This window comes from Ammospiza nelsoni, chromosome 16 (assembly GCF_027579445.1).
Source record: "Ammospiza nelsoni isolate bAmmNel1 chromosome 16, bAmmNel1.pri, whole genome shotgun sequence".
NCBI classification, from domain to species: domain Eukaryota; kingdom Metazoa; phylum Chordata; class Aves; order Passeriformes; family Passerellidae; genus Ammospiza; species Ammospiza nelsoni.
In genome coordinates, this window is record NC_080648.1 from 17109665 (window position 1) to 17121623 (window position 11959).

The 11959-nt window shown below is 44.2% G+C and overlaps 1 protein-coding gene across 1 annotated transcript; it reads right to left on the reverse strand.

Annotated features, from left to right (window-relative positions):
- Nucleotides 1-2066: 2066 nt before the first annotated feature.
- On the reverse strand, nucleotides 2067-11959 carry ATP6V0E1 (ATPase H+ transporting V0 subunit e1). The gene is made up of 4 exons (XM_059483300.1): nucleotides 11805-11959; nucleotides 10132-10179; nucleotides 5120-5246; nucleotides 2067-2568 (listed from the first exon to the last, which is right to left on the reverse strand). The coding sequence occupies exons 1-3, from the start codon at nucleotides 11906-11908 to the stop codon at nucleotides 5153-5155; spliced, it is 246 nt and encodes an 81-aa protein (XP_059339283.1). The 5' UTR covers nucleotides 11909-11959; the 3' UTR covers nucleotides 2067-2568; nucleotides 5120-5152.

Below are 11959 nucleotides of genomic sequence, written 5' to 3' on the forward strand. Positions count from 1 at the left end.
GGTTCCCGGAAATCGCGTGACTCGACCCTCACGTGGCCCGAGGGGGCGGGCGCGCGCGGGAGGCGGAGGGAAGGGGGCTGCGCCGTCCAATAGCAGAGGGCTGTGTCTGTCACGTGACGGCGGAGAGCGCGCGGGGGGTATTTAAGGCGGGGAGGCGGGTGCCCGCGGGCAGAGCGCGGCGGGGCCGAGGCGCGGCCCCCGCTCCTGAGGCCGTGCCGGGCTCCCGTCCCTCAGCCCGGTCCTGCTGCTCGGCGGCATCGCTCTCACACTTGCCCCCCTCGTTCATCCGTCCGTGTCCTACCTGCAGCTCTGTCACTTGTCCCACTGTCTTCAGCTACATGCACAACCACCTTTCACACTGACAGGTGGCTTGCCTGGATTGCTTCAGACACAACTGGAGAAATTATTCGTAATAAACATAATAAAAAATAGAGTCACCCGTTCTTATCTTGCTATTTGTAAAGAATGTCTTTAAAGAAGTTTTTGTATTTTGCCCCATTTATTCTATTTTTGCCCCGGAAGAGTCCATGACATTTAATTCTGGAAACAAGGGAGCAGCCACCCACCTCTGATAACTCAGCCCTGCACAGGAGTAAAATGCTTCCATGATTTCCACTAGAGGAAAAGTAAACTTCTATAAAGTCTGCAGAACAATTTCTTGTTTGCCTTCACCTGGCATCTGCTTCAGAGGAAACGTTAACCACTCTGGAAAAGGGAAATGTCTTTCTGGGAAGCATCTAGGTGAAAATTGCTCTATGGCTTCTTTGTCCTGGCTTAGAATAGCTCTTCCCATTCAATTCAGCACCAGTGAGACACCCATGGGAACTCTTCTCTCTTCTAGAGCAAGTGATAGCTTAGAACCTAAAATAGAAAGTTTGTTAAAGACAGTGGTAACACAATAAACAGCACTGTTTGTCATGGAGTGTTTCTCTTGGGATATTTCTCTTCAGGCTAAATATGACAAGCAGATCAACATATTTCAAAATCTCAAAACTGTCAACGATATCTTGGAGTATTTCTCTCCCTCCTCTCATACAATGTCAACATATTTTATTCTCCACACACTTCAAAAATCAAACAACAACTTTTAAGTTTTTATATGATCATTTGGTTTCAATTTTCCTTGTAATTTTTGGTACAGACTGTGTAACATGACAGGGTACAACATCTTGCATGATGAAATACAGCTCTTTGAAGGTGACATGGCAAAAAAAAAATCCACTATTGCAGTCCCAACAGCTGTTATGTTTATTTGTAATAATGGGCACGTTCTTCCTTCTTTTGCAATTCACACTGTCCAGTTTTGGATCAGTGCAAGTTACATGTCAGGATCTTGGAATTTCCTGTGTAGTAATGAGCGCTGTCCCACTGAACAGTTAATGGTGCTATCCAAGAGGGAAAAGCAAATGAAATATTAACCATTCCATTATGTCCTTGTGCACAACAATAAAGGGAATAACTGTAATTTATCTGCACATGAGGTAAGGAGGCATCCAGGGAGCAGCATTTATACCCTTGGAAGCTGCTCCTCAGAACCAACTGAGCAGATCCATCCCAGTCCCACGGACTCAGCTGACACTGAGGAGCCTCAGGAACCCCTTGCCCACATTGCCATGGGCTTTCCCAGCTCTGCAATCCACATGCAAGGGTCAGGTCAGTACAAAACAACTGGAATGTTTGCTGTTCAATTCAGTCCATTTGCTCCTATAATATCCTCCAAATGTGCCAGGGATTAAATCAGCCTCCTGTCAAAATCACAGTGAAGGCTTCATCAAATTAACCACGTTACCTTTGCTACTCTGAGTCCCCCTCAGACAATGGGAAGTTCCTGGAAAAGAGGCTCTCAAGCCAAGCATTCACTTATTCCTGCACTTTTCAGCAATTTTAAATTGCAAGTTTAATCCTATTATAGATCTACCCCAGAGGTCTCAATACAGGCAACAATTCCCCATCTATTCCTGCTATTTAACTTCATTACAATTTATCCACATCATGTAAACATCCTCAGCTCAACTCCAAGTATCCAATTAAACCCACAGACAACAGTTAAACATGGCACCAGAACGTTTTGTATCAAGCAGAGGATTAGTTTTATTTCCAGGCATGAGAAATTTAAGGCCCGATTTCTCAAGAATACAATTAATTTGGAAAAAATAAAAATCACCATCAGCACATGGTACCACTGCTTGTCCTCTCCTCACACAGTTTATTGCACACATTTTTGTCCAGTGCAAACAGAACAGGGGTGAACAGCACAATGACAGACAAGCTAAGACCTGCAAATATAAAGAGTTATTACAGATAAAGTGAACAGGAAATGTGATTCCATGACCCGTAAAAAATAGAAATTTTCATCACATCCAGAGTTAACAGTCAAAAACTGACAGTACCAAAGAGGAGTATAAATTGCATTAGGCACTCTGTTAAATGGAATAGTAGAAAAACCACAAGACTTTGAAGAAGCCACTTGAAGAACGTTAGAAAGGTTAAGGCATTACTGCAGGCTTCGCATCCAACAGCTACAGAAAGGGCACCTTTGGGTCACTGCAGGTTTCATCTCTTCTGCACCTGCAAAGCAAGAGGCACCTTCATTATTCCTTCATGGAGACAGCTTGCTAATTGTAGGCCTGGCTGCTAAGCACAGCTATTTCCACTCCACAAATGCACTGGGCAATGGTCAAGAACTGGAGATAATTCATCTGTGGGGATGTTTGCTTGGCAGTTTCATTTCTGAAGTTACTGCAAGCAGTTTTAGTTATATTATAAGCTGGTAGAACAACTCTTTCCCTCCAATGTTTTCATTGCTGTAACAGCACCCAGCGAGCTGGATGAGAGCCCTTCTCCACTTGCACAAAGGCAGTTCCTGCTCTGAGAACACAGGCTGTGAATTCACCAAGCTAAGGAGAAAAGGCACTGTTGGATCACAGTTTGGGAGAGTGCACAGCCTGGATTTACCATGGCTACAGAGCTCTGTGTGCTCCTGCACGCTGCCATCCAAGCCATTAACTTGGGGATGTATCAAGTGAATTGCCAGAAAATCATCCCTTGGATGGGAGGGAGGCTGCCTGAAAACACAGAGCAAACTTGTGGGATTTGGCACAGATCAATTGAGCCAGCACATGCAGAGTTCCTCAGCAGAACACGAGGAGCTCACTGGAGCATTTTCAGGCTGCTCAGTTAAGTAAAATGGGTTTGCTTTAATCATCTTTATTTTTAAGGATCTTTTCCACTTTGGGAGTTAGCACTTCATTTTCTTTGCATTTTCCATACTAATCCACCCAAACCTCAACTGAAAGGAACAGGAGGCAGAAACAAGTATAGTACATCTCTCCTGAATGCTGGAAAAGCACAGCTTAAAATCCAGAAATAACTGGTTGCTACACTGATGGGAATCCATGCGGTGTCAGAGAGATATCCCAGCTCTTATCAGATGGAATCTCACTCCCAGCTCCTGTCTAGGCACAAACTCCAGGGGAGCAAGGACAGGACATGGAGCACCTCAGCCCTGCCACAGCACTCAAACAACACTGCAGTGCTGTGACCTGGGACAGCACATTTCAAACAACAAAGAACAGATATTTTAGGATTATTAAATGCTTTTACTTTTCTAAACCTTTCCTTTTCAGAGGCAACAATCTTAATTTTATTCCAAAATCAAGTCAATAAAATCAGATGAAAGGTTAAAGCAAACCCCTTCATGTAACAAAACAGCATGTGCTGTGCAGGGCTGAAATACTCCATTAATAAGTTTTAAAATGACAGTTCCTCAGAAACTGCAGTCAGCTTCAAACACACAGGTCCCCTCTCTTCCTTGGTACAAATTTAATTCCAGTTCTCTGGAAAATCCTTCACTGGAATGGAGGGGAAGGGCCTGGTTCTGTTAGCAGGAATCCAGAGGTTGTGTCTCACCTCCTGCCTGTCCTTGCTGGTTTCAACACAGACCATGAAACCCAATTTTTCTGTCCAGATAACTCCAATTTCAGATCCCAGGCAACTGAATCATCCTATGGGATTCAGGGATCTTTGTGCCCATTACCAAAACACACTGTTCTCTGTTTTAGCTAACTAATTATATGTTAGCACCCAAGCAGTGAAAATGCTCCTAGGAAATTCTGCTTGACTGACTTGGCTAATTACAGGCCTGGCGTTGAAGCAGGGCCAAGTCTACCTTCAGCTTCTGCCTGGTGCTTAAAAGGAGCTGCAGACACACACACAGGCCAGTCTGCCAACAGCCCAGTTCACAGGAAACCTTCTCTGAAACTGGGGAGCAAATGTGCAGGACACCTCACAGAAAGGATTTAACAGAGCTGTAACATCAGCTGTCACTGCCTGCTGCACTGAGCTGAGACTGTGTTGTACAAGGACAAACAAAAAATGTGTTTAATTATTCAGTTACCCGCTTAAAAACTATAATCATGGCTGCTTGTTTCCACATTTCCTTCATTTGAACCTTCAATTCCAAATGCTGCCCTCCTGAACAAGCCCAACAGCATCAGGGTACTCTTGTACAACACTTTATTTGTGCTGGCCCTGTCAAAAAGCCCAGGAACTGCAAGAACCACATTCCAGCAGCACTGCCCTGATAGCAAGCACCAGGCCCAGCTGGGATTAAAGCTGCACACAGGCTGTCATTAAAAACAAAATAAACCATCAAGCTGTGAGCTCAGGAGATAAAGAACATTCTAATGGCAGCTCCCATTCCGACTTCCCAGATGAATGAGGGCAATGCTGTGTTGCCTTGGAAATCAGGACAGGTCTTAGATGAAATGGTAGCAGGCTTGAGGAGAGCTTTAACAATCGGTAAAGATTAGGAAATCCACTTATGTTACCCCAGTTCAATTATATCTTTTTTTAGAAGTAATGTTTTGTTCTCCTTACAAACCCCTGAACACAGCACTACATAGCAGCATAGAAAGAAAACTGACTGTCAATAATTCAGTTCAAGCTTTTCATGTATCCAATCAAGAACTAACATCCAAAATGTTTTGTTGCAGCCTACAGAAAGACAGATTCCTCCTACCAAAGGTCTACACTGGGTTGAGCACACTGCTCACATTACCATTCCATCTCTCTGAAGCTTTAACACAGCAAATATATCAATAAATCTGCTCATACTCACCTGTCAAGGAGCTGCAGCACAGCACAGACATCCTCAAGGCCAGTGGTATCTGAGGTACCAGATTGTTTCATTGCTTAACTGAGGCCCAAAGAGAGGGTTGAGTTGAGCCAGAATTGCAATCAGCCAACTGCAAGAGAACCCCCCGACCCAACAGAGACAAATCAGCCACAGGACAGCTTGTGACAATGGAAGGTTGTCCAAACACGAGGACTATCAGAGAAGAAAAGGCTATTTTAGGACGGTCTAGGTTCAAATAAAAATTCTACTCAAGGTCAAACACAAGGACCAGCCACCAGCAATGAAGTTATGGCACCAAATCTTTCTGCAGCTGAAATAGATTGTCCTGCTCAACTGAAAGCAACACAAACCCACCTGCTAGCATTGCCCTCACACCTCTCTTTTGACAGAAAAGTGTTTTGAGACACATGAAACTCAGGTATTTGGGGGCTCAGAAGATGAAAACATAAAAGAGACAAGACCTTTTTTCAGTGCCTTTGAAGCATCCTTTAAACAACAACCTCTGAGAAACATCCTCTCTCTCATTTGCTTCTCAGTGCACAACAACCTGCCCTTGCAGACGTGGTATATTTTTCAGAGGTTTAACAAAAGTGAATTTAAACCTGGCACAGAGGTCAAGAAACATGGACCTGAAGCAAAAGGGGACAAAAGAACACAAAAAAAGAACCCCACAAAAACAACCCCAATATCACACAAACCCCAGATGATCAGCACACAGCCTTGTCACTGGAGCACAGCACAAACTAACACTGCAGAAGCCATGGCCAGAACTGAGAACAAGAGGAATGTAGTTTGTGGAAAATATCCAGGAAAACTAAACAGAAATAAATATTCCACTCTTAAAAGATATATTTGCTTTGTAAACATTACAAGAATCAAAAAAAGCAATGGATGCTTCCACCGATTTAAATCTATGTTAAATACTAAGTATATAAACACATTTAGTGAACACACTGGCTCATCTGTCTGCTATTTCTAGAATGCTTTGTAAGGAGGAGAAAAAGCAGAGCAGCTTTGTAATGGGAGCTGCCACAAATGTATCAGAGTGCTTAGGCAGTCATGGAAAATTCCACACAAACCTTGATGCTCTGACCAGCAAACCAAGTGCAGGTCGGCTGCCTGCAACAGCCACAGAGGCAAAGATGTGGCTCAGACTTCAGGAAAACACATCAATCCTCCTCAAATTTACCAAGATTGCTGTGCAATGCCCCTTTCAGTTTTGCAGGGGGTAGAACTGCAGCTAAAACAAGGAGCTGAGCCTGCAGCAGCCCATCAGTCACAGCCTTGGAACACGTAGCAGGCTCTACAAAGGAATTAAAACATCAGCAAGACACCACTGAGAGCAGCCAAAAACCTTCAGGCTGACACGTTTCTACTCTGCTGTCCAAAGCAGTGACAACAATGCATTTTGAGACCATGGTGTTGTACCCACTTAAGAGAACAGCAAATTAGCTGTTAAAATGATCGGGGGATTTCTTTGTGAGGGTTAATTTTTCAGATCCACCAGACGGATCCAAGGAGCACTGTGCCATCTGCCTCCAGCATCCTGAAGTAACACAAGTGGGAGGAGGGTAGAACACCAAAAGCCTGGTAAAGCACATTATTCCTTTTGTCACCGCGGAGCAGGAAGGAACCCCCTGCACGAACCCCTCACCTCCCGAGCTCAGGCCCGGCAGGGCTGTGAATTAAACGAGCTGGGAGCACATTGAGAAGCTCAGCCTGTGGGAGCAGGCCTGGGGAAAAGCAGCGTGGAGGTTTAAAAGGCATTTCTTTCTTTGTTGGGGCCGTGCTGGATACCCGGGCTGGCAGCCGGGTGCCATTAGGGCAGCAGCGCTCTCCTCCCCCTGCCTGCCAGGGTGAGCAATTTAAAGCAGCTCTCAGGCTGCAGCTGCCCGCCGTTCAAGGTAGGGCATGAAAAAGCTTTTCCCGTGCTTTGGTTCAGTGATGCTGCTTTATACAACAATCCAGCAAAGTGGATTCAGAGTAAAACAAACCTCTGTATCCAAGGTGCAACGTTCCAGAGCTGCTAAAAGCAGGTATGGCATTCGAGCCACCCACAGGTCCTCAAATTCTACCAGATCCCACTTAGAACAGTTACTGTTAATTATCCAGCTCAGACAAGGAAATTAAAGTCCCTTCTGTTGTAGCAGAGATTTTTTTAAAAGGTCTTCCCACCACAACTGCCATCTGTCTGTGCTCGTGTTACAAATTAAGGTCCTGCTATCTCTGTTTAAATGTCAATTTGGGCATCCATATTTTAATCCTGTTAGAATCAGGAGCAAATAATACAATTTTCCAAGCACCCTGTCCTCTGTTAGGACATGATGACACTGTTCAGGAACTGCTTTGTGCACAGCAAAATAGATTTAGTACCTCAGAATATGGTGTAACCTCTAATTTCTGCAGCAGTAACTCCTTGGACTTTGCCTTAGACTTTATGAGGTCCCTGAGAATGGTTTATTCTTCAAAAGGCTGCTGGGTACACAAATCAGATGCAAATATCTTCCACAGAACAACCAAATGAATCCCATGTAATTAACATGGCTATTCAAATTATCACTGCTAAATCTAAATACAGAAGGAACAGCTTTAAGTTGAAATGTATTGACTGCTAATTAATTTCAGTGAAAACCAATTTATTAATCAAGTGGTGTTTAATGAAGACAGGAAATTGTTTTTCCCTACTTTGAACTGGAAAGGTGACTCAAAGAGTATAAAAGCAGATCTAGCAGAGACTGAACTACAGAGGAACAGAGAACAGCACCAGCCACTGCTCAGGACACAAATACCTGGGGCAGCAGAAATTATTTTAATCCTAACAGATCTAATGATGAAATCTCAGGAACAATTCTTTGGGCTTCTTTCAAGGCTGAATGAAAAATTAATCTCTTTCTTTAACCACCCAAAATTAGAGTCTCAAATGCTTTCAGTGCCTCCTCCCCAAAAGGAAAAGAATGCAAATAGAATAAAGTTCCATATGTTTGAAAAAAACATAGGGAAAAGGTTGCACCAGATCTTTTGAGGTCCTTTCCAAAGAGGGCTCTTCTACAATTTTATACAGAATAAATGAGCAAATAAAAAATGAAAGACTCTGTGATGAGGCAAGTTCTGTCTTGGAACACGATGAGAAAAATCTGCTTTTTGTTGCATTCTGGCAAGCAGACACCACAAATGCAATTTCTGTGGTTGGGTCCAACTACGGAGGGTTGAAAATATCCTAAGATTTTGCTGCCTTTTTTTCCCCCCAAGTATAACTGGAGAAAGCCAAAGGAAATTTGGGTTTCAGAAAAGAAGTTAGAGCCCACAAAATTAGCAAAGAACCCCTGGACACACAGGAGCAGTTTATAAAACATGTCAATAACAGTAGGCTTTATAATGGGTCTGTTTAGATAAAATAATCAACTAAACCTACAAGTCACACACCACTGTACACTTGAAGAGTTCACAGAATTTAGCCCAAAGTTAAGAAATTGTACAACAAATACATTTCACATCATTATCTAGAGGATGCTGCAGATGCCACAGCCTCTACTTCAAGGGAAATTCAAACAATACAAACACCAAACCTCAAGGGTTTTACAAGAGTGGGACATAATTTCTGTAGAAAAACCCAAGTGAGAACTTTAAATAAAATCAAAAGAAAGCTCAACCCTTCTCCTAATTAAAATCCACCCAACTTAGTGAAACATAAATGAAGCAACCCAGTAAAAATCACCAAAAAATTGTCCTTTCTTAGCCAAACACTTGGGACCTGTTATGAGACTGGGCTGCCACAAACTTCATGTGCAGGGCAAGGAGCCATTCACAGCACTGAGATTCCCAAATTTCAACCCCAAATTCAAGCTGCTTGCATAAATTCTCAAATTTCTATATTCACTCAGCAAAACTTAAATTTAAAAATTTCTGTGCATACAAAACAGAGCCAAGTTTGCTGGACTTTTGCAGTTAAGCAAGAGTGAATTCTTAGGAGTTCACATATCAAATACTCTGAATAGAAATAAATTTTCTAGAGTATAAAGTGATACTAACCCTGAGTATCACACTATTAACCTAAACCAAACCTGTGTAAGTTGTTAACCCAACAGGCCTCTCCTGGAACATGGAACACTGAGATGCATTTCTCTAAATATTCATATTCAATTCCTTTGAATAGCATAAATAATGCATAAATAGTTCAGGAAAGTACAAATACCACTCAGGTTCAAATGGAACTCCAAATAATAATTTTTATAACAAGTTAACCCTTAAGATAAAGCCAGATTTTTACCACTTTACTCTGCATAACAAATTCTTTCAAAATTATTTCTGCACAGCAGTTTTTTACAAGATCAGTCTCCGCAGTCTTTAAAAAGGAGAGAAAAACACAAGCAAGCTTTGTCTTGCAGTCTCCAGCTGCAGCTGGCTTAAATCCTGGTTAAAAACATTATATGAGGAGCTCTCAACAAGTCACTTTGTAATTGCTACTAAATCTCCTACAGAAAGGAGGCAGCCTCAAAATACACTGTGCATTTAAAGAGAAATTGTCTTAATATATCAAAGTCTCACTAAAAACCCACCATGCAGCAGCTTTCCCACCCACCACTCCACCAGATTTTGAGAATATATTCAAGGAATTTAAAAGAAAAGCTGTTCAGTGGGTTTGAGTTAGAATTAAATATAAAGTGGAAAGGGAAAAGGCAAAAAAAGCCTAAGAATCAGGAAAATCTTAGAACTGTCATTGTACTTGTGAACAAATGAGGCAGGGAACTGGAGAGGAGGAACAGCAAGCCCATGCAAGGACAGCTCACAGCCATGTGTCAGAGGAGGAATTCAGGTTTTCTAATTCAGCATTTCCAATGGGAAAATTTCTTCAGCACACTGAAAGAATTCCAAGAGGTGTCAAAGAACGGGTCCAGATCTCTGTGACACATTCAAAAAGCTTCTAACTGCTCTGAGGCTGTAAAAAAGGAACTTGTGATTCCAAGAGGAGTGGGCAGGGCAGTGTTTGTACTTACAACAGGTAGCAGCAGACAGCACAGGTCACCAGCATGGTGTTGATAACTCTGCCAAGAGGAAGGAGAAACGTGATCAGCTGTGGTGGTGTGATTGATCACAACATTCACAGAGAAAACCCCACAAACAAGGGCAAGTTCAACTTTGATCATATGAAAGATGACTCAACATGAACGTTCTGGCTTCCTCCAGCCGAGTGAACTGCAGAGCTCAGATCTGCAGGACTGACACAGCTCTGCCAAACACTTCACAGCTGGATGGAACAAAATCACTGTGAGCAGCAGCAAAATCTGATGCAGTGTCCATAACATTAGTCTGGATGCACACTTTGTTCATTTGCAGAATTCTACTTAAAGAAAGTTTTAGTGTCAGATTGTCACTTTTAATTTTATATGATGAATGAGGGGTTTATAAACTGAATACAAAATAAAACCTCAAAGCTCTAGTGTAAAATTTTCTTTTCTTGGTGAAACACAGCTGTGTCAGAAACCACTGGAAAGGGGAAAAGAAGAAAGAACCAAGCTCTTGAAATTGCAAAGGGTAAAGCTGCAGCTACACACACACAGATGGGTTTGAAACAGGAGGAGAGGAAATGAGATATTCTGCAGCTCATAGAACTCGGTAGCAAAGTGTTTTATTTATTTTTTTTTATTTTTAAATTATAAAAAGGCATTCCCATCTATGTATTTCCTCCCCCAACTGAGTAACAAAACCTCATGGGAGGTCAGTAACTTCTGTTGGTGAGGCACAGAATTCCCACACTCCCATGCCTGGAAGCCTTTTCTCCAAGGTATTTCTGAGGACAGGCAGGTTTCCAGGCATGAAACACACATCAGCTTTGGAAGAGAGGCAAGAAATATCAGAGCCTGAGGAATATTGAGGGTTTAGGTAAAGAACTGAGAGAAAAGACAGCTGGTACCTGTGGAGTAGAGGGAGTGTCAGAGAGAGGAAGAGAGATTAAGAAGCCATTATCTCCTAGAGAAAAGAGAAAGACAAAAACTCGTCTGCCTTTTAATCTGAGCAGCCACAACCACTGCAGGAAAAACATCAGCTTAGAGGCCCAGCTGCTGTGCTCAGCTACAAGGGCACCAGCACACATTTCACCCAGAAATCCTCCTCTGCAGCCCTTCCAGTCTCACCCAGTGTGGAACCAGAGGACGCTGGAGTAAGTTAGGAAAGGTCAAGTAAGGATAGAAAGAGGAAGTTGTTGCTCAAATATCGCCTGACAATGAGGCACCTTGACACAGGACGTTCTGCCTGCAGAGCTTTCACACAATGGTTTGGGTTGGAAAACACCTTAAACCTCATCTCGTTCCACCCCCTGCCATGGCAGGGACACCTTTCATTATCCCAGGTGGCTCCAAGCCCCAATGTCCAATCTGGGATTCCAGGGATCCAGGGCAGCCCCAGCTCCTCTGGGCACCCTGTGCCAGGGCCTCAGGGGAAACCCAAACCTGCCAGGGCCCCCGGGGCACCGCCCGGCTCCGGCAGCCCCAGGGGCGGCCGAGCCCGTCCGTGCTGCGCCAGCGCTGCGCCCGCGGGGCTGCGACGGCCTCAGGCCCGGCAACCTCGGGGCGCCTCAGGGCTCCGGGGACGCCTCCGCCGGGGCCTCCCCCCACAGCCGCGGGGCACAGAAGGGAAGGTGCCCGGTGCCCGCCGCCCCCCGGTCACTCACCCGCGGTTCGGCCCCTTGGGTACGAGCCAGGGCAGGACGCCGCCGACCACCCCCCAGAACACGCTCATGACGATGATGGGCACCGCCAGGCCGCCGTACGCCATGGCCGCGCTCTGAGGGGAGCGGGGGCGGGGCCTCCCGCCAGGCCGCGCCCG

Excerpts from the sequence above, each read along its gene's own strand:
- ATP6V0E1 (XM_059483300.1), bottom strand. The coding sequence starts at position 11,908 with ATGGCGTACGGCGGCCTGGCGGTGCCCATCATCGTCATGAGCGTGTTC. Across the intron at positions 10,180-11,804 it reads CCCAAGGGGCCGAACCGCGG|AGTTATCAACACCATGCTGG; the intron begins GTGAGTGACCGG and ends TCCTCTTGGCAG. Across the intron at positions 5,247-10,131 it reads GCTGTCTGCTGCTACCTGTT|TTGGCTGATTGCAATTCTGG; the intron begins GTAAGTACAAAC and ends GTTCTCTTGCAG.